The sequence below is a fragment of the Clinocottus analis genome, unplaced genomic scaffold (genome assembly GCF_023055335.1).
Source record: "Clinocottus analis isolate CAN_PGR_092001 unplaced genomic scaffold, fCliAna1.0.p SCAF_2, whole genome shotgun sequence".
NCBI lineage: Eukaryota > Metazoa > Chordata > Actinopteri > Perciformes > Cottidae > Clinocottus > Clinocottus analis.
Genome location: NW_027175931.1, coordinates 6,914,978 through 6,940,126, shown reverse-complemented (window position 1 = coordinate 6,940,126; position 25,149 = coordinate 6,914,978). Strand labels below are relative to the sequence as shown.

Below are 25,149 nucleotides of genomic sequence, written 5' to 3'. Positions count from 1 at the left end.
AAAGGTAGAGCAGGGACATAAAACCTGTTGGTTCACCGCCCTGCCAGGAAAAAGAGAGGGTAAAATAGAGGAGACAGATGGAGGGATGGAGGGACATAAATGAGTGTGGAGTGTTGTCAAGGTGATATTCCTCCTCTCTAACCTTTCTCTCTCATTAACTTTGGAGTTTTAACGATGGTGGCAGAGACAGTGCGGGGTTTGACGAGCGGCTGGCTGCACGGTGCGAGGAGGGTAGTGGTGCCCTTGTGGGAGTCGCTCACTGTCAACCCCATTCATTTGACGCAAGCGCGACAATGAAAAGGCGAAAAGCTGGTCGTCAGGACTCGATGATGAGAAGAAAGGTTGGCGGGATCATTTTCGAACCATATAGCTTCGAGTAAAGTATGAATTAGAAATCCCGGCTGAATCAAAACAGCAGCTCCTGATTGAAATGCATGTATTCAACAGCCTTGGACAAGAGTTGAAGGTGTAATGAGCCCCGAGATAAATTATAGCTCCTGATTCGATCCAAGTATTATTATTTTAACTCTGATGCAATTTAGAGGTGAAGGCTGGACTTCCATCAGCCTTGTCGGACAGTCTGAGCGCCCAATAGACGTGGCCAGTTTACAAATCACGATGATTTTCAAAAACCATGCTGTGGTTACAAAGAGGAAATATGGGGGTACTTATGGCAACCGCGTGGTCTACCAGGCACAGCTAATGTCAGTCGTTTTACGAAAAGATCTCGTTTCAGCAGGATGTGTCTGGTGCCGTTCAAGGTGAAACTTGGCAATAAAAGAAACAAGGAAAAATAATCCAATTCGTGGAATTATTCTCTCGAAGACAATGTGTGATGATTAATAGTGTTGTATAATGTAATAGCACATAAGTACTTTGCAACAATAATGACTGATTACCCTAAAAAAGTCAAAGTAAATATTCAGTATCTACACTGGAGAGAGAGATTCTCCTCTGTTGCTCTCCTGAAGGTTTCTTCCTTTTTTTTCCCAGTGAAAGGATTTTTTCTAGGTTTTTTTCTGATCCGATGTGAGACAGAGGATGTCGTATGTGTACAGATTGTAAAGCCCTTTGAGGCAAATTTTTGATTTTGGGCTAGACTAAATAAACTGAATTAAAATGGATTTTAAGAGTGAGAATATGTTGAGCCTTTCACAAGTTTCAGGTGAACTTTGTTTGCCTCAAGTTCAATAAAATGGAGGCACTAAATTGTAAAAAGAAGCATCGGCACGGGCAGACAAAGATATACACACATGCACACACACCAAACAAAAAAGGCATCTCTGGAAAGCTCCCCTTGGACCCACCAGTAGTAAATTATCGATGTTGTCCCCCATCTCTCGTTTTCCACCAAGCAGCCAGCGCTCCTTTGGGTTTTAAAACTCATTTTCATCTCTCTTGTAAGCTCTTCGTTTTTACATATTTGTTCTAAATCCTATTATGAGGCCTTTGTGATATGAATAACGCTTGCAAATTGGAAAGTATCTCCAGGCAAAAGTTGGACACAGAGGTAATCTTCAAAATCTAATCTCTTGAAGCACAAAAACAGCAATAGCACTTTCAGATGTAGTTCATAGGAAAACATGAACCAGTTTTAAAGAAAAAAAATCTCAATAAAATAGTAGCATTAAAACTCACGCACACATAAAAAGACATCTATTCCTTAACCCACCTGTTGGGTCCGAAGTTTGGTCTGTGAGCAGTGGGTCACAGCGTGTGTGTTCTGGTGTGTTGGAGTGACCAGACTTCATGGCCAAACCCAGAGGGGGAAACCCATCCGGATCACAGAACTGCTCCGATCTGGGCCCAGCACTTTGGTTGTGTATCACCTAAAGGGACATGAAAACAGATGGAGAGATGCAGGAGAAGGTGTGGGGAAGGGGGGGGGGGGGCATGTTGTGAAGGAGATTAAATGAAAGGAGTGAGGCAAAAATACAGATCATGTGAGTATGACGTGGTGAGGTGATGCACAAAGAAACAGATTATGATGGAAGTTGAGAAGGGAACGGGAATATAGTGAAGAGTATACAGGGGAATAAGGAATTAATAGTGTGTTCTCCAGTTCCATTTCTATCCTAAAACAATCAGTTCAAAGGACAAACTGAAATTCAATATCAATTTAACTTTTATTACGACAGGTAATCGTGTTAAAAATTGTGTTTTTCCATTTTCGACTGTATGAATGCAGATAAATAAGCTGGTGTCTTTCACTGGAGATTATTCCCTTCTCTCCCTGTTTCCTCTGTTTCCACTTGATGAATTGATTTTTAATTAACCCCTGGAGCTGTTGAGAGCATCTCACAACGACGTGTTGGGTTAGCTGTTCTTCCCGCGCAAGTGTCCTCCTGTGAGATGGGGGTGAAATAAGGAAGCTCTGTTTAGTTAAGATTAGATCTGATGCATTAGCATGCTCGGCATTGCTTTTCAAGACACTGATGACGGGCCGGAAGAAAATAGAAAGTAGTGCATGTGGGAATGGTATTGCTAAGAAATAGGAATAAGCAAGGATGGAGAATGACAAGAGGGAGACAAAGAGGCATAACAATGAAACGGCAAGAGACCCGAACACAATGGGATTGTGTGGAAGAAGAAAATGGAGTTGTGTTTGTGCGGGCCAATGTCTCCTTATGGGGGAACAGCAAAAGGAAAAAGGCAACAGATAATATTATACTTAAACAAAAACAGGGACCAAAAGAAAGTTTACAAAAAACAAAAATGACAGAGAGAGAGAGAGAGAGAGAGAGAGAGAGAGAGAGAGAGAGAGAGAGAGAGAGAGAGAGAGAGAGACTATCAAGTTTTAGGAGCAGTTTGATTCAGGTCCAGAGGCCACAGATAACCACCATCTTCACAATCATGAACCTCATTTTGCTGCAGCTTTTTAATAAAGCACCAGACCCCCTTCTTTTTTGTCCCCTTGTCACAGTATAAAGGATTCATACCATTAAATGGCTGATAGGTCATTTGGGACCATTCAAGCAGTGTCTTTTTAATCCACTCTGTTTCTCCTCTCTTCCTACAACGGAGTGCACCTTTAACACCACTGCCTTAGGTGTCTCTGAGCTATAGATGAATAATGTAAAGTAATTAGTGCGATACAAATGTTATCGGACAGATCAGGTCAGCTACAATAAGAAACTCTGACTGAAAGTCTTTTAATTCCATGGTGTGATAATGTCCAGTGTAATGATGCAGTTCTCTTAAACTTATAAAACTAGCTCATTCATTTATCAGCCAGCATGAAAGACAAACTTTTACATATTGGGATATAACTATTACAGCCTTTTTGGTCACTCTTATTAATTTGTTAGTAAACGAATAATTTCGCCACTGTCATATCAATTATATTTTAATCAAGTGAAGGAGTTTGCTGCAGCCCTCATTCATTAAAAAATACAAATGTGTGCCATTACATTTTGTTGTGTTAGTGATTTGTGTGTCCCTGCTGCTAAAAACTTCACATGCTGCAATGCGTCATCACAGTAGACTTCTGTGATAACGCAGCCAGTGTCAAGTGAGACCAGTGAGAGAAAAGTGAACAACATGGTAAAATGGACTACAATTGTTAAAAAATTAAGTGCATTGATTAATACTTTGAGTGAACTAATTGAGGCGGGTGAGGTTAGCGTGGCTAATAGGAACGATCGGGCGGCTGAGAGCAACGTTAGCGTCTTCCACTTCCACAGTCCTTCACTGTATTTCATAATTGGACACGAAGGAGCACGGATATGCCACACTGAAAATATGTATGTTGTACATTGTTAACAAACTCTGTGTTACTTACACTTTGTTCCATGTGCTGCTAAACTTCTTTGCATGCTCTTAATTTTTAGGATTTAGGAACCCATGCACTCATGAGGGAAAAAACAATGGACTAATGGACTAAGTAATGGATTAGATGTACTAGGCTTATGTTAGTAACACTGGTTTAAAGTGAAATCTCTTTTGGATCTTTGCCTGATAGTCAGCTTGCCAACCACTTATAAAATGTACTTACATTTGAGCCCTGTGAATGCATAATATTTCTTGCGCTCCCCAGAAAATAGTGCTATTACAGCTCTCTCGCACAAGGTTCTTTGTCCAAGAAGAAAAAAAGCATGTGGGAATATGAAAACATGTTACCATGGATGGTTCTGACAGTTGCTCTTGCTCATCGGTCTGCAAATGTTTTTCTCCTTTTGCTTCTGCGGGAACAAAGGGATCTTCTGAATGATATATGGCAGGATTCCCTTGCTTGTCTCTGGATCTCCCTCTCGTCAAACCTCCATGCATCTGGGCTTCTTCGTCTGAGGACTCTTCTTCGTACAGCGCCAGGCCCAGGCTATCAGCGGACATTTCATCTTCGCTGTCTTAATGAAAAATAGAGGACACGTATTCCAGATTTAGTATGAACACACTGACCATTGTTAATGTGTCAAACTTTAAATCACTGAAGCAACATTTCCAATTACAAATGTAAATGTGATGTAAATGTCCTTGAAATTGCCACACATGCATCAAGCTCTAATAAGCTAATACAGCAGCCGTTCAGTGTCAGACTGGTCACAGAGCCGTAAGAAGGGAAGGCAGAGATGGATGCAAAGGATGAAGGAAAACACAGATTAATATTGCAAGAGAGCTAGGGGTGGGAATTGTGACGTAAGAAGAGGTAAAGCTGGGAAAGGCATGGGTCCATTATAAAAAGTCATCACACAGCTTACAGCCCTGAGTTCTCTATTTGAAGCCCATGTTTTATAAGAATTCATCAAGACAGTAAAATAAGAAGTGTAAAATGACCAAGCCATACCCTATACACGGTAAAAAGTTCCAGACACACATATGCCGCAGGTCAGCAATTCAGCAAAACACACTTCAAATGAAACGCTCCCACACGTGTATCTACAACTCTTGGGTGAATACAGTGTGTGTGTGTGTGTGTGTGTGTGTGTGTGTGTGTGTGTTTACACACAGTACACCTGCATGCATGAAAAAGAAGCGTGTATATGTCTCAGTAGATCCCAACGTGTGTGCTATACTAAAGGGAATAAAGTGTCATTCTTTCCAGTGTAATTACCTTCCTGTCTGTTGTGGCATTATGTCACGTACTTACTTAAAACCCTAATCGATATTAAAAAAAAACAATAAAGAACCCTTTTTACGGTTGGATCTAAATTGTCTCTGACAGCCCAGTGGGATAAAAGGAAGCCATTATTGCTGAGATCCACAGGCATTTTATTCATATAAACTTCCTGGCCATTGAGAATTGTTCGTCAGGCAAAATGTTGCATGACAAAGTGTTCCATCAGGAATCGCTTTACTGCAAATCCATAAATATGAATGTGGCTCTCTCTTTTTTTTCCTCACCCAAATCTTACTTCCCAAAAATGATTGTTTGGGCTCTGGAAAACTCATAATAGTGCCTTAAAATACAAAAACGTATCAAATCAATGTATCCGATTCAACCACAAAGAGACCGTTTGATGGAGGCTTTCAGTATGTATACATAGAAGTAGTGCAGAGGAAAGTAAGGGTGTTTAATAGATGCCTTCAAGACATAGCTACAGCAGACATCCAACTCCATCATCATGTACTGTTACTGTACTTAAACTGTTTTAAACCCTTATTTAACTTGGTGAGTTAGATTGTCATGCATACCTCTTTAGCGATCACCCTGAGCCTTAATGATGAAGAATATACACAAAAAAATGGTCTTCATGTATGCATTACATCTAATGTTTCTTTAGCAAAGAATTTAAGTGATTAAGCAAAGCCAAACAACAGGCTTAAGAATTAAGTCACATCTAGAACAAGTTGCTGATGTTTACATGTATCTGAAGTCAGTGAAATTATACCAAAACCCGATTTCAATGGCACCACGTATATGGCACCCAGTAGCTCCCATACATTTTGCTACATCATTGTTTTTTGGTCTCATTTTGTCTTTTTTTTTACTGAAATACTTATGGCATATGACAGAGATACACTGATCAACTTTTGTGAAAAAACAGGGATAATGGATAAAGTGCAGGAGAGCTGGAGACATTCACCACCTACTGCATTTTCCAACCACCATGACCGACAAGCAGGACCAAACGCCACCGAAAGCAGAGTCAACCGCCCCAGGAAGAGAGGGAGGAGAGCCGAGATGGAAGATAAACTGACCCAGCTCTAGGACCTGAGGCCATTCCACTACCCTGCCTACTCCTGGCTGATGTAAGGCTGAAGGAAGACTTCAGGCTAACTTAGCAAAGGAAGGTCAAGGACTATTGAGCTGCCCACATCTACAGAGACCTGGCGCCATTGTGGTAAACCAAATCATTCATATATCGGCTCAACAGTCATAATACATATGAACAAAAAAAATGTCAACCATCTACTGTGATCAGTCAACTTATTGATTGCAATATTACCCATTATCAGACATTTCATAATTCAAACAAGTGAACATGTTGTGTGTAATTGGTGCTCTTGTCACCATCACAACACCATTAGTGCCTAGACACATACAAAAAGAGACCATTATTACAATTCACTTACCTATGGATAGTTCCCCTTCCTCCTCCATTTTCTCAGCTAAAGTCGACTCCTTGACGACATCGAACAACTGCGATGGAAGTGATGGGAAACACTGCGTATCCAGAGTTAATTCATGTTCACCATAGATGTGGGTAGAACACATAAAAACTGAAGAATCTCTATGTATTAGAATTGAGCCATGACTAGAACATGCATCTGGAGGGGATGCATTAAATAGAGATAAACTGGATATGTTTATTAGGTCTAGATTTGGTTCCAGAGATTTTGGTGATGGGTTTGGACTGGAAGACGCATGTGACGGAGGCAGCTGGAGTTGATTGTCTGATAGGAGAGACTGTGGGTCACAGTAGGAATGCTGGGATTGCCTTGGGGACTCCAGATTGTTTGGAGGCAATTGAGAAAGCTTTAGTGAGATTGATTCGGGGAATAACTGGGAAGATTGGGGTTGTTCTAGTAAGAGAGATGAGTCTGAGCTTCTTTGTAATGGGGTTGATTGGTAAACTTTAGGCAATAAGGTTGACTCAAGGGAGCTTGATGGTGAGACTGTGAATGTCGACCTAAGGAGGAGGGATGTGGATGATGGGGAGAGGTGGTCTTCTGGGAGTGTAGGTTTGGTACTGGCCAAAGGAGAAACATCAGGTGAAAATGAGTCCGGGGAGTGTGAGAATTTGGGGATCTCATTTTGGGAATGTACAAATAAGGCAGAGGACAAAACTTGTATTGACCTATGGTCAGAGTTTGATTTATGGACATTTGGAGGGCAATTGGGCTTTTGTGACATTGAGGTTGGTGTCTTGATTGATGTTTTTGAAGTCCTTGGAGTCTCAACAGTGGGGCCTACTGACAGCTTACTTTTAGAGGACGATGCTGTGAAAAAGAAAAGAAAAACAATAATACAAATTTAAAAAAGAACATTTAATTAACATAAAACACACACAAAAAAGGAGTTTTTCAGTGGAATAGGAATGATTAAGTTTGCCCTTGACTAATGCTTTGCTACAAGCCTTAAATGCACAATAAGGATTTACCATTTTTTAGTGCGGCCAATATTCAATACATGGTCATATCACCTTATGTGTTCTAAAATCACATCGTTATGGTGTCATTACACGCCACCACTGGTTCTTAAAACTCATGTCATAAGATATTATCAAACATTGCATCTGCTTTCTGTGGAGAAAACTGGAGACAAAGCATTAAATAATAAAAACACTAAGCTCACATTTTATTGAGTGTTCTGCTTGTGAAGTCTGAGGCTTAGACAAATGGAGCTTCTTAGCTGCTCCAGACTGCCTGGATGGTTTTGGTGAACTGGTAGAGAAGCAGCTAACTCCTGAGGAACCAGTGGTTGAAGCTGTTTGGGGCACCGGTGCTCCCTTAATGAGAACCGGCTGAACAGAGGGAAGACTGTGTGGGAAATAGAAGGCTTTGTGAGGGTCAATGGCTACATATAACTTTATGGCAGATTGTTGTCAGAAAAAATGTTGGCAACCTGGTGAAAGATGAAGATTAACTAAATGTTATTTCAATAATACAAATTGCTTATTAAACTGACGACATTGAAATGCATGCTAGTAATGTATTATATATTATGAGCAAACTTGATAATAATAATCTTCTTATCCTTTGTCTCAAAAGGAAACAAAAAGTTATTTTAATTAAGTGTTCACTAGATTGTTTATCAATTCCTTTATCCGTAGATGAAAAGGCTTGTTCTCAATCATAGTCCACGTATTGACAGACATAGCTAGTTAAGCTTTTTCACACAAGCCACTGTGAATGTTTTAAGCACCTGTGAGGTCAGAATGGATACTTTTAAAAAATAAATTAGGCTCACTTTCTGTTGTGGTCTGTCATCTGTTTAGCAACAACTCCATTTATGTCTCGGTCTCCCTATAAAAAAAACAAAACAAAAGAAAACATACAAATGAGACAAAGAGGAAGAAATGGAAAGAAATAACATGTATGTAAAACACTGTATGCAGCTACTCCCCCCATTTGGCATGTCTAAATTCCCTGTGTGTGTTTGGACATGTATGTTAAAATAAAACGCTTCAGTCACTCTCACCTCATCCAGGACTTCTATGACAAGACACGATTCAGGTGTGGTAATCTGAGGCTCAGTCCTGCCCCTGCTGACCGGGACAGCAAACAATGATGCACAGTAGCGGTGGAAATCCTCCTCCTGAGCTATAAACACACTCAAACATCAGGATAAAGATAAGAGGGAAAAAGAGTTGTTTTTTTGTGCTTCAACGTGAGTATGTTTTGTTTGTTTTCCGTGGCTGCTGCCAATTTCTTTCTGAATTATCAATGCTAATGTGAGAAGGATTAACAGGAACTAAATAATTATACGAAGCATATATTAATTTGTTCACTAAATATGCATACCAGCCAAAGTGTCGATCAGAGGCCAAATCTAACCCCTCAGCATCCTGTTTGACCCTTGGGTCGACTGTCTCATCTGTTAAGCTTTTTGCTATGCTTTGGCATCACTGTAGGTTAAAATCACCTCAGCGTTCTGACTCACGCCATTGTCCCTATTGATAAAAGAATTGGCAAGGAATTAGAGTCAATGTGATTGTTTGCAATGGCGTGAACTAAGTCGGATATTGTAACAACATAAAAAGAAAAACAGGCGCATCTGAGTGTTGACTCAGGCGCTTGTTTCTTGTACCGCTCATCACTTTTCTACCTGTGAGGAAGCCTGGACCCTTGATACCAAAAGGGACATTTTCTTGTCCTTAATCCTCCTCCTCTAGGAATCAGAGGTTGGGGTCGGAGCTGCACACTTGGGTTTGTAATAATGTATCATCGGTTTTAGTTCAAAGATGTTGCTGACACAGCAGGCAACCCTGTGATGACACAACCCCGCTGCTCAAATGACAGCAGACACGGTCGTCTATCTGCATGTATTTATTTTGAGCAAATATCTACAGATAATTTCAACTCATATGGTTTTTTAAGCAGCAATACATACTGTATGTTGAGATACTTCAATGATTCAAAGATAATTTGCCATTATGCTCCACAAGAATTCAGTTGTAGCCCACATAATAAACAAAACAAAACAGTCGTACATTCCCATAGTTCATTTCTTGAATTTGCATCGTAAGTATGCTTCCTCTTTCCTTGGTAGACACATAAGACATTGAATATTAAAAATATTATTTAAGATACTTTACAGACATTTCTTCTTGCCAATAAAAAGATCAACACACTTTGTTGAAATCCCCGTTTATTTGCCTTCAGTGTCTTTCTATTGTTGTTTTACCACTGAAAGTTTCCTGTCTGTTCCACCTCCCCATCCCTCTCTCTCATGCTAACAATCCTTTTATAACATCCCCACATGGGTCTGACAGCTTGGGAAAATGAGATTCTAAAACAAGGGAGAGGTCTCACTTGATGCCGGAAAACAGAATTTAATAATTCATGGACAAACACGGAGCCCACTCTTTCATATTCAAAGAGAGGCGAGGAGGAGGAACTCTGCAACCTGTTGTAATTGACATGCGTTGGAAAAGTTTGAAGCAGGTGGAAGGAATAGTTTATCAGCCACTGAACAGCTCTACATTTCCCAAAGAAACTGATGTCTTCCTCACATCTGCATCTTGATGAAACAATGGAATATCATTTTTTACAATGTGAGCAGAGAAATTAAATGACGAAAACACAGTCTCCACTGTGGGTTTGAGGGGACGGCATCAGCAGCGGTGATCTCTGTATGAGTGTTGCAATTGGCTCATGGGACACACACATCTTCCACTAGCATGATGGGTATTGAAAGAAGTAGAATATTGGTATTGGTATCACTTTAAGGGTATTGGTACCGGTGTCACAATTTATTTTACCAATACCCAGTCCTATGTCTGTGAGTGTGAGTGTGTGCTTATGTTGCTTTACTGAAAAATAACCCATCCTTGGCAGTGGGAAGATTTCCAGGACTGGTATTTGTATATTTGTTTGAAAATGTATGACAAATATGTACATAGCAAATTGTCAACTTTCTGGGTTAATTTGGGGTTAATAAGAATGTTGCAACTAAGAAGGTTTTGGGATGGAGAAGGTTGAGAACCTCTTCTTTGAGGAGTATTTTCTATTAAAAAAAACAACATAAAACCACTTGCAACAAATCGTCAAATCCCCAAAAGTAAATTACTTTGACTGAACTTTAGCCTTCAGACTCCAAGACCAAGATCTGACAGAAACAGTCTGGTCCCCAAAGTAACTTTCTAACCATTATAAATTATCTAGAGGCTATTCTTAAATTTCATTTGAAAAGACAAATTAAAACCAACATATATTAAGTTATCTTAAAACACATTTTGTTCACAAAATCAATACATTTTAAAATATCTAAAAATGTATCATCAATCAATTATCATTGTTAAAGTGACTACAATAATGTGCACAAAATATTCCTTTTTTTTTGCCATTAACCCAAAAGACACCATACGCTGTTTGCATGGCTAATGCAAATTCATATTCCACTAACATTCCAGTTTACATGCAGCCGTGCAAAACTCAGATGTATGCGACCTGTTGCAGACTTGTTCAGCCTCCGTCTTCTATTCCTTGAACCACCTTATTGAAAAGGTTGGCATTGTAATATTTGTGCATATCACAAAATCTGTTGATATCAAGGAATATATTATTGCATCATTGTTGCGCAATCAATGCTTTCGACAAAACAAATGTTTTGTTCTCGTCCGTTATGGGAGCTGGAAACTAGTTTGAAGCATTTACCAGAATTGGGGAAGAGAAGGAATGATTTGGTTTTTATGCCTGGAATGGGATTTATAAAATGGCAACCTAAGGTTGAATGGTAGGCATTATCAAATTGTACAAAAAGTGAGAAAAGTCTATACAAAAATCTATACAAGTTGTAATACTTAGGAGAAATGGGCTGTTTTCCAGCTGTACAGTGTTACTTTTAAGACTGCATATCTGATTTATTAGATCTGGCACAGTGGAGAACTACACAAGATATTGTTAATTCATAATACCAGTGCCGTGCCCATTCAAATGGTGCCGATTGGGAATGGGCCGACTGTTTGACCTCCGGTATTGGAGCTTCGTTGGAGTATATGTGTCATTCGAGGTCAAAAGCTTGAACGAATATTGCCGCCGCGAGATCTGTACCCAAAGTGCTGTTTGTCGGTGTAAAAGTTAATAATGTAACTAGCAACAGAGAGCACGCTCTGCCCAGCATGCCGTTTGGTGGTGTCTCTCAATAAACTACATATATTGCTCTAATGATAAATGTATATCACATATTTCAGGAGCTCACACTCAACCCTTCATTTCCTTAGGGTCCTGAGCAATACACCTAGTGTGAATGGAGTTGATCGGGTGGACAGCTGAAAGAAAATCAAAAGGAATACAAAAGGAATCCTTCCATTTTAATTAGATGCACTATAGTACTTTAAGGATACACACATTACTACAAAATATTAGAAACCACTCTAAGCTTCACTGTGTCACATTTGGCTAGTTGCCTTGTCACATATCAAACATTTATATGGGGAGCACAAGAAACCATTTTTCACCTCCAAGACATTGAAAAGAAATAACTCAACTATTCAACAGCTATGTGGAAAGGGGGCAAGCCAGGACTTGCAGATCCTAACAAGGTGAATCTTGATTGATGTGATGAGAGGCAGTTGGCAGCCCCAGGGTCCACAGGTTTCGAAAGAGGAGAGATAACCGTGGTCTACCCGACAGCCTCAGCTGGGGCTCAGAAAGCCAAGCCCATCCCCTGACTGGTGAGCTCCAGGCCCCGAGCTTCAGACAACAGGCACACCCCCACCCCTTCTCCCTGCCCCATTCCTTACCCAGGCAGAGTGCAACCTGTCAGGCATGAGCCGCCTCTAACGGCCCTCTGCCCACACAATCACAGCCAGTGATTACCCATCACACCGCCACGGATGGATGGGCAGGCACTGATACGTCTGACCCGCTGAGAGGGAGAGGTTTTTTACTTCGCTATCGTGTGTTTGTATATTTGTGTCTGAGTGTGTCTGAGTGTGCAGGTCATCTGTCAAACTCCTCTGTCCGTAGCTATTTCTTTGTTTGGTCTAACAGCCTGTTTAGATATGTATATCAGAAAGGAGGTTTGTGTGTGTGTGTGTGTGTGTGTGTGTGTGTGTGTGTGTGTGTGTGTGTGTGTGTGTGTGTGTGTGTGTGTGTGTGTGTGCGCGCGCGTGTGTGTGTGTGTCCTCGTGTATTACCTGTTGGGCTGCTCACAGTCTCCTCCCCAGTGTTTGCCTTAGGCAGAGATTTTAAATCTGTACCAAAGGCCAACAGTGGACGATACATTTCAACTGGTGTTCTAGAAACCAAAAATCACATATAAATGAATGAATAAATACAAAATGAACAAAAATCCAACATGAACCCATACGCTCTGGGCCAGACCAAAGGCAAAAAGTAATTGGCTGAGTATCAATTGTCTTATGCATGTCTTATGTACTTTTTCTTCAACTCCTTTATCCTGAAACCTTGTGAAAGTGATCAATGGACATATTGATGGATATATGCACAGTCTCTGGTTGTGTTCTCTTGTCAAATCATTCTACTGTAGCCCAACTTAAAACAGTCCTTCACATCGTCACTCTTTATTCTCCTAGTTACCTCTATTTCCTTCTTCCTGGTCTAATATAGCCAAAGTTCAAGGCCAGCGTATGAGACTTTATGAGAAGCTCTGGCTGTCCAAAAAGGTGAGAAAGTTACTTGTAGTTTATATATTTTCCTCTTACTGAGTCCATATCCTCAAACTTGGCAATGTTTATCCTTTTGTGGTCTTTTTAATGTACTCAGACAAATATGTTTTAACCCTCACCTATCTATCCCTTTTTCTACGTGCATACAGTCATTTACATGCAGTAGCCCAACAAGCCTCAGGCTGTTTGCATTTAGACAGTTGCCCGAGCACAGGAGAGGAAGCATGTTACTCCTTTGGGTTCCTCTTAGGTTTAGCATTTTCATCCTCCTTTGGAGGTACATGTTTGATAAAGTGACCTTCAACCAATTTAGCCAGGTTTACGCATCCACAGAGGCAAAAACTAACCCTGGTGAAGTGTTCTTGAGAAAGGATTTTGAATCCCTACCAAATTAGCCTGCACCCTGTCAGGAAGAACGAGAGGAGAGTTTCCCTGAGGTAATTAATTCAGTGTCAAATTATGTATACGTCTCTCGAAAAAGGAGCAGTATAACTGCAATGATAGTCAGAGACAAATTATGGAACTGTGGTATTGAGTGACTGGGAAGTGAGACACTGCTAAGTGATGTATAGGACATACTTTTTCAGCGTGCCAATTTTATTTATGATAATTCAAACAATACTTCATTTTGGTTAAAGCATTATCTAAATGTCCCTTAGACTAATGGAAATATCCTTGTTTGATGCCCTCTGCTATAAAGCGAAGTTAAAGCAAGAGAGATTTGATAGCAATGTGCCCTTTAAAAGGACCATTATTGGAGCTTTATTTGCACTGCGGACAGCAGCTTAGCTCAATCAAATTTGACGTATGTTCCAAAAGTGCTTCATGGAAGTCACCAAATCTATCAGAGGTTATATTTTGGCCCTTACTCCAACCAGCAAAGCTCAAATTAACTGCTTCAGATCAGTCAGACCTGTCGTTTACTCCAGAACCCTATTGACAATTTATGGACAGAAAATAAACAGCCCAGAAATAAAGTATCCACAGTCTCGCTGGAGAAAAGATGTAAAAGAACTGGGCTCGACATACAAACAGGAAGAAAACAATCCACTGGACTTTTTAGTTGATATGAGTTGCTTAGAGGCAATCTGACTGCTTAAGCATAACAACGATGTTCTCTTTTTCAAACTAATAACTTGATGGCTGTGACCTTTCTTCGATCACATTGGACCTGGTTTGGTTTTTAAATTTGGCAGTACCAGTCGGGTGCAGTCAGGTCTTTTCTTACAGAGGAAACGGGGGCCAGTTTTATGCCCATTCAGACTTTTATTTCAGGGTTCAGTGCCTTGATCGCAGGCACTTTGACTGTGGCAGTTGATGGAAGGGCCAACCCACACTGCCAGCCGCCTCAGGAAATCAGATGGATGCCCCCCAACCCGTGTCACAGTCCTGCTGTCTGGAACACGTAGGCCACCCAATAAACCCAACCAGGAGTTTATGACTTTAATATCGCTGAGCACGTTTAGCAAATTCTCGGAAGAAAATCCTTCCTCCTCCACACTACCTCCTCCTCCTTCCCCCCCCCCCCCCCATTATTATAGAGGCTTGTTAAAATTCAGCCTCCCACTTCTTCCTGCCAGCCAGCCAGCCAGTCTCTCTGTCTCTCCATTAAGCTCTGCCACCATCACCGCTGCAGGCTTATTGCACTCTAGATTGGCTCTCTAGTCTATTCCACAGTTAAAGGCTGCTACAGCAGGGGACTTAGAGTATTCCAGCTCAGGCAGTCAACGGGCCTAAAACTGCACTCTGCTCTCCCCTCCTCTGGCCTGCTCTCCAGTGGGCAACTCAGCCCAAAAGGAGCCGCTTAAATAAAGGGCTGTAATAATGGGACCTGCTGAAGCCAGGCCCTCCGGCAGTCTACGGCACAATAAGTGCTGAGAAACTGCTTTGTACACCGGTGGCTTATGTAGGCTGACTACTGAGTGTCAAGAGAGGAGATGTGCGGTGGCAAGAGATGGTGTGTGTGTGTGTGTGTGTGTGTGTGTGTGTGTGTGTGTGTGTGTGTGTGTGTGTGTGTGTGTGTGTGTGTGTTGTTAAAGATGTGTGTGCACATGTGGATGTATTTGTGTCCCCCAGAAAAGGGAGTGTAAACATAGGAGTAGATGTGTGTGAAGTGAGAAGGAGAGCTTGTGAAAGCTGTGTGCACATGTGGTTATATCAATGTTCCCAGCTGTAGAGAGAGTGACCTCAATACGTTTTCACACAGTGACCTCTGTATTCACCTATTAAAGTTGGTGTGCTATAGCACATACTGTAATGGTCTGATATGCATGAACACAAAATAATGGACAAACAGAACGTAATGATGCAACATTGAAAAGACATGTAGAAAACTAAATAAATGAATTTTTTAAAAAGTAAAACAATACAAATCTTAAAAACATAGAAGACAATGGCGAGTTCAGCCTGTAATGTCCTGTGGTGCAAAAAGTGGTTTCATTGTTGACATGTTGTAGAACTTAAATCAATAGTGAATTGTTAGGAATACTGTATTTGTTAATTACAACTATAACAGCAGACATAGAGTGTGTTACTATGAGGCTTTAAGTGAACTTAACCTAATGGAAGATTGTAATTTCAATTCAACCGTTCTGTGATACTATGGACTCTATAGTTAGCCTTGAGCCTGACTAATCATGAAAACGATACGTTTATTACTTTTCTTAACCCCTGTAATGAAAGAAATCCTGACGAGAATACTCAGAAATCATCCCATTTTGTGAATAAGCCATTGTGATGGCTTCAAAGCTTCAGTTAGCCCCAGGAAGAGAAGGAGGACATCGAGGTAATGGAACAGCAGGGAGGCACTGAAGAGTTGTTCATGATATTCCTTGATGGGTAGTTGATAGAAACTAACTTTTGAGTGTCAAATTACCCTAAAAACATTTGTTTATTTATTGGTAGAAACAGTCTGAATTAATCCAGTGCAAGCACTTAGCTGTCAATGTATATTGCATTCTGAGTATACTGCATATAGAGTACAAACACCATGTAGTATTTAATACGTAAAGTAGTAAAGTAAGTAGTACAATTATTTACAATATGGTTATTCTGACTCAGCAACGATAAGTGTCAGACCTATATTAAGTGGGGGGGAAAGGTAGGAATAATGATGACAAGTCATTACTAAAGAAATAGTCCTTACTTTTGATGTTTGAGTTGTGTCACAAAATGTGTGTGTCGTAAAATGCATGATGAACACATACATACATGCATGTCTCTAAACATGACTTGACTTATGACTTAAACATGATTGCTCAGCAATCACTTGTTTTTGCTTTAAAAAGGCACATATGTAACCACCATATACCTTGAGTTACCTCTTTTTTTGTAAAGGAAAATAATTTTCTGTTCAAAAAAGATATGTTGTAAGCTTTAATAACTAGGGGAGAAGCGCAGCATCTTATGGGGCAGATTGCCAGGACCCCATGAGAGGAGCCTTTGCATGCTTTAGAAATATGGATGTGGTGCTTGCACATTTTTCTCTCTGTCTGTGTACCTGCGGTGCTTCTTGAGAAGCAATCTGTCCATGTAGGTAAGGCTGTTTTCTGTGAACTCCACGCTGACAGGTACCCTCTCTTCTCCCCCTCCTCGTCCTACAGCTCCTCTGTCTGGAAAGAGGTCAGCCTGGGTCGCCATAACTGACACAGATACTGGAGGAATATGGAGAAGGGGAGATCACACAAAAATAGAGTTACGGGATGGGTGAGTTAAGAAAGAGAGAGGAGGAAAATAAAGCTTAACAGAAAGAAGGAGCCAGACAGAGGTAGAAAAAGGAGCAGTAAAACATCACTCGCCAGCTTCTCAACACCTTTCTCAAAACACCTCCCCTCATGAAGTGAGAAAACACCTTGTCACCACGCCAAGAGTGCCAAAACACAAACAGACAAGAGACAGCCCCCTGGGAATATACAAAAAGATGTATACAATACAAAAGTAACATAGTAAGTACATGAGAGAAATGGAAAGATAGAAGTAAGAAAGAGAAATTTATGATTCTACTCCAGACACTTCGACAGTCCACAGTGGCGCCTTTAAATTGGGCCCGGGTGCCATTGGCCTGACAGAAATAATTAGGGCTGGAGGGGCGAGCAGTAATTTGCAGAGCAGAGCGAAGCCAGAGAGGAGCAGAGTATGTCCAAGCAGTAAAGCAGAGAAAATAGGAGGCCTAATGAAAAGCACAAACACCTAGCCACATAAACACAGAACCTTGAATAATGGCACTAATAATACACACCCACGTCAAACTGGACACACAAACAACACTGCACATGCACACATGTAGAAACACAGTATGTGTGGAAAAGCATACAAATTGCCTGACCCAGTGGACCGTGTACACATACGCATACACACAGCTGAGGCGGTTAGTGCTGTGGTGTGGAGTAGGGCCACCCCTAACACTCCTCTCATTATCTCAATATGCAACGGCCGTGGATTACCCCTCCTACTGCAGCGGTAAGCACTTTCTATGAGGCCTTAACAGATCAGAGCACAGACGGAGAGAGGGGGAGCAGGGAAGCCGAGGAGTGGGTGAACATGGGAGAGATGCAGGAGAGAGGAAGAGCCAAGAAGAGAAGGATGTACAGGCTGAACGTGGAAAGAAATATACAAACATTCACATCCAATTTGGATGTATTTAATATTCAATATTCACATGCAATTTGGAGGTATCTGCACTGAACTGAAGTGTTGCATTGAGAGGGACACACTGTAGTATACTTTTTACTCATATTTGTATCTGATAGCCAGAGTTATTTGGTAGAATTAGCTTTTACATGCAAAAGAAGGGAAGAAACTTATGAAATATGATACTTTATATACACCACTACACAGAGTATTTGACTAAGCACGACTTTGTCCACCGCAACATACCATACACAAACCATGTCAAACATCTTGACAGGACCATTTACCAAAATAAGAACTATAATTTACTGTTCATACTTTTAGTAAAGGTATGTGAAGATATTACTAAAGTTATGGTTACGCAGTAGCCCGATCCCTCACCCCGCCTAATCCTGTGTGTATGTCTGTATGTCTTCGACCATGTATATGCAGTTCACCTGGTTGGATGGGGGTCCACATTGCATCCTCACTTATGGATCCATCATTCTTCTCTCCTCTCCACTGACGGAGAGCTTCCTGGAAAGAGCTTGCAGATTTCCCTTCATTGTACTCTCCTTGAATAAACAACACGTTCTGCTCTTCTTCAATCATTTCCACCATTGTCTCCTCTCCATGATCCTCAGTCAACACCTGGAAAAAAAAAACCTGAATATTAAGTTTGTAATGGATGGCCAAAGTGTGATAAGGTTAAGAAGCTTCTCTCCTGTATATGCATATCATTAATAAAGGTCATCGCTACCAGGAATCGAAAACCGGTCAAACAAATCTTATTTTCCAATTTACTAAGAAAAGGAAAATCGAATTTGTATGCCCGTGTACTTTCCCTTTCGCATGACTAAATATTAATTTGTTGATGAGTGCAAAATAACGGAAGGGACAGTTAATGAGATTTTGAATGCTGCAGGAGCACTATTGCCTGATGATTCTGCCGGCAAGGGCGAGGGAAAGCATCTCTTTAAAGTTTAAAAACAGGCACGCCTGACTGTGACCTTGGCTATACCTTTGTTGACACACCATTAAAAAGTGATGGGGACATTTTCAAAACACATTCATCTTCATCTTTGACCTCTGAAAAGTAGCTTGGTTGGAATAAACACAAATTTATGTTTATGTCTATTAATACCCTCAATGCAGTTCAAATTCACATACTCAAGAGAGAATGTCAATTGGTGTGACTGAGCTCATATGGGCTTGTGGTTGTGCATATACACATACTTTTGCATAATTCAGCCTGTTCACACTTATCTTCAGTAGCTAAACATATGAACTTCCCTTTTAAGTCAGATAGTTGTTGTGTTTGCTTCTCAGGTTTGTGGCTTTTTGGTCTTTCTTGGTTGCTCCGAATATGTCAGTTGATGTATAGTTTGATATATATCCACAACATATCGATCTTCTCAATATCTTCTGATCCCAACTGTTAAAAATGACTGCTGTGAGAATGAGATCAACTGAACTCTGTGGCGTAAAGAGTCTGAAATGTCAATCTGACTGTTTGTGCCAGAACTATACTGTTGGGGGGCATGTTTTAATCCAAAGGTCCGTGCAGTTCAGAAGCCTGCCTGTAGATACAGCCCGTGGATATAACGTCAATTAGGGTTTGTTTGAAGGCTTTTCAATTGACTCACAGGGTGTTGAGGTAAAACTCACATGGTGCAAAGGCTTGTTTGACATGTTTCTGCTGTGTTGTCACAGCAAGTGAACTATAAATGGAGAGAAATGTCCTTCATGGATCAATAACCATTTGAACCAAAAAAAAATATTTTTCTTTCAAAATAATTGTTGGTAAAAGCAGCTTTTTTTTAAGGCTTGTCTTAAAAGGTTTTGACAATCAAACTGTGTGGAGAAAAAAGGTATTTAATAGGGCTCTACAACAATATTTGTAATTTCAAGATTCCGCACCGTTTTCTAATACAAAGACAACAATCTGTAAAATAAATTCGTCAGTAGCACAAACAGAAGATTTAGAAGATAGAAACCTTGGCTTAAAGGACCAGAAGTTAAGCTAAAGAAAGAACTTGTGGACTGCCTATATCCGTATTCTTGACTTGTGATGTGCCGAGTTAACCCAGTGCCTTTTACATTTAAAGCTTTGACCCGATGTTCTTGTTCACAGCAAACTTCACTTGTGTAGTCATCAGATAACAACACAACAAAGCACAACAAAGGCCCCATCACCAGATAGCACTGTTAAAACCGGTCCCACTGTCCCTTGCAGAACATCTTTCAGGAACTGTAATGACTATTAATTATGTTTCAGAGTCACTTTCTTCTTTTTGTTTTACCAAAAAGTCAAACAATTGACTCTACTATATGCTAAATGATGTGAGTCAATGTATCTCAACATTTTTTCATCCTAACTCAACACTTGATCATGTATTCAGTGCTTGGAGAAGTGTGTATTACGAAATAAGATTACCACCTACCTGACTGGGATCATGGTGCAGTTGCATTGATTGTGCCACAGCGTGACTTTTGAAGGTAGAGGGATAGGAGCTCAGGTTAATCTGTTCCTGGAAGCAGCCGACAACATCTCTTGTGCTCACGTGAGTCTGTAAATCTGTCTGTAAAAGAAGGCCAAAGTATATGAGATCAACATTGTTGTCAATGAACAAAAAGGCAGCAGCTCGCACTTTCTGAGAGAGACATAATACATTTTAAATTAAATACATAAAACATAATAGCGGGGAAAGTAACTGAATCACAAGCAAGTGGAATAATTATGATAATAATTTGCATTCATTGCATGAAAGCAAGAGATAACAACTGCTTAAAATAAGAAGGTAGTCGGTGATATGGCAAAGCTGTGCATTTTGTTAAAGAAACATAGAGCAATAAGAGAGAGGCTGTAGACGATCACCACTGCTGCTGATCAACAAAGCGTCAGAAATGTCAAACTGTAGACAATAAATGAATACATTTTCATACGATTAAGAAAGTTCCACTGCATTTACACTAATGATATGAAGGCAATGAGAAGACACGATAGACAGCTGCCATGAACCCCATTTGAAGGGTGCAACCTAATTACTTTAAGTGCTCATACCTCCTTCACGAGCATAACCTTGAAAGTCACAATGATGAACTCAATTTTATAGAGTTAATGTATGCATTTTTCCTTTTTTTTATGTAAATGAAGCCACCAAGAGCCTGTGCAGAAAGACACTGGTAATGTACATCACAAAATGACCACGGTGGTATTACACCTATGTATGCATATTGACATCCCATGTTAACCACATAGCAATATGGATCTATTGAAAAAACATCATCCACTAACGTGTCACACATACGCCAAGCCTCTTTTTTTTTAAATTTCTCCTCGGAGAAATAAATACCACTTACGGAATGTGATCAGATATCTCCATACTTTTGTAAAAGAGAAAATGGGAAGCGCACCGAATGAGTGTTGATTGATTTTCTCCATTCCACAGGCTGAATTCATTATGCTGCTCCATTAATCACCAGGGACCAGTAGGGCTGCTTAGGTTAACCAGTCTGTCCTTGAAGGTGTACAACGGGGACGCACAAACAAACGTGTCAGAGAATTGTGGAGGAACCCGAGACACAGCGAGCTTGAAAAAGACAAAATTCAGACGAGGCCAGGAAGCTATATAGTATAATTTTGCTCATTTCATGATTTTATTGCTGGCCCTGTAGCACCTTCACGGAGATTCACATTGTCTGCCAAGAGCCTGTTTCTGCAGGACGCAAGCAGCCTATTGAGCATAGAGAAACTTTATAGGATCACTTTAATCCTAGAAGCACTAAAATTGGTCTTATGAGCCCCTTTGGCCCAGAGACCTTTATCGTGACCTTGGTATTTTCACCCATGAAACTTTTAACTTAACGGTGTGATAACCGTCTAACAAGTATGTGCTACTGTAACTCTGCCATATTAAAAGGAGGCCTCATACAGCATAAGATCATTTTGCACACTTTTTTTCTGCAGGACAGAAGCACAATCATATGTTTGTCGTCTCCTGGCAGGGAGCTCTTTGTTTACGCCTGTGATATATTCTGCATCTGGTGTTGAACAGTTCCACGCGGTAATAATGTCATTGTGGATCAATGAATCCGTGTACTCCCAATCTGGCAAAGACAGAGACTCGTTATTGGTTTGAAATATCTCTGGTTTCTTCGGTGATGAAAGCAGAGTGTAGCTCATTCGATAACACTCTATCCATGTGCTGAATTAGTGTATTCAGCACCTTGCGGGAGAGAACTTGCCCATGGCCGTGAAAAATTAAGAATCAAATATTTGCCTCCAAGCAATCCATCAAGCCTTGGGACATTACTTTCCTCAAATTTCCTTCTCTTAACAACATCCCTCTTGCTGTGTTTCTCAACTGTGCTTACAGGTGCACATCCATGGACACTTATGGCCTCAGTATGGGATCAAACTAAGAGCTCGTCAGATCAACCAACAGTGCCGGAAACAACATTGACAACCTTTTGTGTGAACAACCAATTGCAACACAATGATTGCCTTCAAATGGGACACATTACCCAAGTCTGAAAAACTGGCCATTCACAATTGCAATCCGTCTGTTATAAAACCGGTTTATCCGTTTTTAGAGCCAGAAGATAAGTGAAGGGTTACAGTTCCACTGACAATGACCCACACATTTGGCCATTAGCTCAGATCCATACAGTAGTTTGAAGCATCAGGGATTCATATTCATTGTAAGAAGCATTATTTGGTGGGCCCACAGGCCACATTATTGTATCTGGTATTGTGGACAAATACCCATCTGATTGTTTGAATTAATTACAGACCTCAGACAGATATACAGTGCAGCATCACACACACACACACACACACAGACACACACACAGACACACACATCAAAGGCTACCATAATCATACTAATGAGCTCAGAAATCCTCACTCCCTTCATTCATATCAAATCTAAGTTGTGCAAAAAGAGATTGTTTCTCAGCCAGTGAATCTACCCGTGCTAGACCGGCTCCAGGATGCTGCCCAGCAGTGGAAGCAGCTGCGTTATCTTGCCTTTTTACGGGAGACAAAGGGAAATCAAATTTTCCCAAAGGGAAATAACATTGCACGCTTTATGCTTCTCATGTGATCACACAAACACGCACGCACGCACACACGCACACACACATTGTGTTGGAAACATGATACAATACAATTAAAGGTAATCAAACATTTTAAATCGTATAGGTTGTGTGATTTTTAAATATTGTTGTATGATGACACAAATCCTGTGACATCCAAATGTTTTCATACAGCATACCACACCCATTTAGTAGTCCGCACAGGTCCGACTCAATCAAATACCAAGAATGCTTTGCAAACGTTAATTGAACTAACATGCATTTGTGAATGTGTGCGTGCGTGTAAGCATGTGCGTGTGTGCATGTGCCTGGAAACATTAGCTGATGAAGCACAAACAAAAAAAACCAACACAGCAGACTGATGAAATTAATATAATGTTTTGTCTTTCTGACTCTTGTTCACTGTCCGTCCCTCCCTCATTCCTTCCAAGGCAAATGAAACAGGATTAACAGAGAGAGAGAGAGAGAGAGAGAGAGAGAGAGAGAGAGAGAGAGAGAGAGAGAGAGAGAGAGAGAGAGAGAGAGAGAGAGAGAGAGAGAGAGAGAGAGAGAGAGAGAGAGAGAGAGAGAGAGAGAGAGAGAACGAGAGAGAGAGAGAGAGAGAGAGAGTGACGTTAGAAAAGAAACAGAGATGAACACTGGAGAGCTATACAGATGTATAGAGAGAGTTACCGCGTTGTCTTCACTGAGTTGTTTCACTGCATGTATTTTTTTTCACACGGACATGAGCACTGAACAAAGACCTGTGTGCCTGAACAGAGCTACACTGCATAACGGCTGGTTAATAGGGAGCTGCTCTGTGCATAATTAGACAAAAAGGCCTATGTAACTACACAAACAAATGTGCAGTACAGGTACACATCATGACTTGTATGCCAATGGCTTGTACACTATCACACATATAAATCAGAGGCTGGGCCGCCATATCCATGCACTATCACAAAACCCACATCATAGAATATTCAATCTTTTTGTGAATACTTCAAGATGAAAATAAGAGCACCCAAGAAAACAATCACATGACAAGAAAAATTGCACACATCCCACGGAAGAAGCAGTACAGCGAGCAGAAAACAAGATGCACAGAAGCCAAGAGTACATGGAGTAACTCCATAAAACATAGATAACGTACAAATACATTACATTCGAACACAATAAAAACAGAGTGAAAAGAAATCGGAGATTTTCAAAAAAAGTGCTTTTCCGTTCATCTCCTGCATGATCAGTTTAGCTTGGTACATTATGGAGGCCGTGGTTTCATAAGCAATTGGATCACAGCAGTTAAATGCAGCAGTGGACCTGATAACATGCTGGCAATCGAGACAGGGCTAAATACATGTATTTAAGAATGAGTCCTTTTAAGATGCAGTTGTTGTAAGTAAAGCCTGCTTAAAAGGTGATAAGTGGGGCTTTTAAAGTCTCACCAACAGTATGTTTACTAGTCAAGCAAGGGGGAAAAAATGCAGGTTCAACACTTAATAATATCTAGTTTAAATTTGAAAAGTATTATCATATTGTATCTTAGTATTAAGTATGTGGTATTACTGTTGTGAGAAATTAGGTTCCATTACAAAAAAAGGCCTATAATACAAATCTGGTTCAATAGGATATTGTCTAATTAATACAACTCATTGTTAGAGTCTGTGTGTGTGTGTGTGTGTGTGTGTGTGTGTGTGTGTGTGTGTGTGTGTGTGTGTGTGTGTGTGTGTGTGTAAGTGACCAGAATAAGCTTTTGTGATGTGATTAGGGTATTTGCTAATGAGGACATCCATTTTGTTATCAAGTACGACGGGGCAAACTTGCAACACTGCAAACCACAGACTCAAGCATGTACAGTGCTGCCTTCCAGTATGTGTCTTTGTGTCATTGTGAGATGAGAATCAAAAGCAAAGAAAAAGGGGAGAGGTTGAGATAAGAAGACACTGTAGTCAGGGATGCAATAAATGCAAAAGAAGCATGAGGAGAATGGGATCAGGAGAGATATTATTGAATGCATCTGTGCGAGGGAAAGAGAGACAGAGAGAACCAGACCGTCACAAAGAGAAGAGGAGGTGGACTTGATGCCCGTGGGACCATGCTCACCTGAATGGGTATCATTCTGTGGAGCTTCAGTGCCCCCTTCTGGTGGAATTTGGTAAAGCAGCCAATGCAGTAGTCCTCTGTGCATTCAGCACACCGCTACAATACAGAGACACACAGTGAAGTC

At 40.6% G+C, this 25,149-nt stretch overlaps 1 protein-coding gene across 6 annotated transcripts in view; it reads right to left on the bottom strand.

Annotated features, from left to right (window-relative positions):
* zbbx (zinc finger, B-box domain containing) overlaps positions 1 to 25,149 on the bottom strand; it is a 47,494-nt gene that overhangs the window by 7,014 nt on the left and 15,331 nt on the right. For 2 of the 6 annotated variants that reach the window (XM_068584023.1, XM_068584028.1), the window contains 12 exons: positions 25,026 to 25,121; positions 20,288 to 20,425; positions 18,302 to 18,494; positions 16,735 to 16,888; positions 12,744 to 12,844; positions 8,582 to 8,703; positions 8,351 to 8,406; positions 7,736 to 7,920; positions 6,514 to 7,380; positions 4,120 to 4,346; positions 2,277 to 2,345; positions 1,673 to 1,829 (listed from right to left, as the gene is read on the bottom strand). In XM_068584023.1, the coding sequence (XP_068440124.1) occupies positions 1,673 to 1,829; positions 2,277 to 2,345; positions 4,120 to 4,346; positions 6,514 to 7,380; positions 7,736 to 7,920; positions 8,351 to 8,406; positions 8,582 to 8,703; positions 12,744 to 12,844; positions 16,735 to 16,888; positions 18,302 to 18,494; positions 20,288 to 20,425; positions 25,026 to 25,121 (2,365 nt within the window). The remainder of the gene's footprint in view (positions 1 to 1,672; positions 1,830 to 2,276; positions 2,346 to 4,119; positions 4,347 to 6,513; positions 7,381 to 7,735; positions 7,921 to 8,350; positions 8,407 to 8,581; positions 8,704 to 12,743; positions 12,845 to 16,734; positions 16,889 to 18,301; positions 18,495 to 20,287; positions 20,426 to 25,025; positions 25,122 to 25,149) is intronic. The other 4 variants (XM_068584025.1, XM_068584027.1, XM_068584024.1 and 1 more) reach the window with 4 other exon arrangements.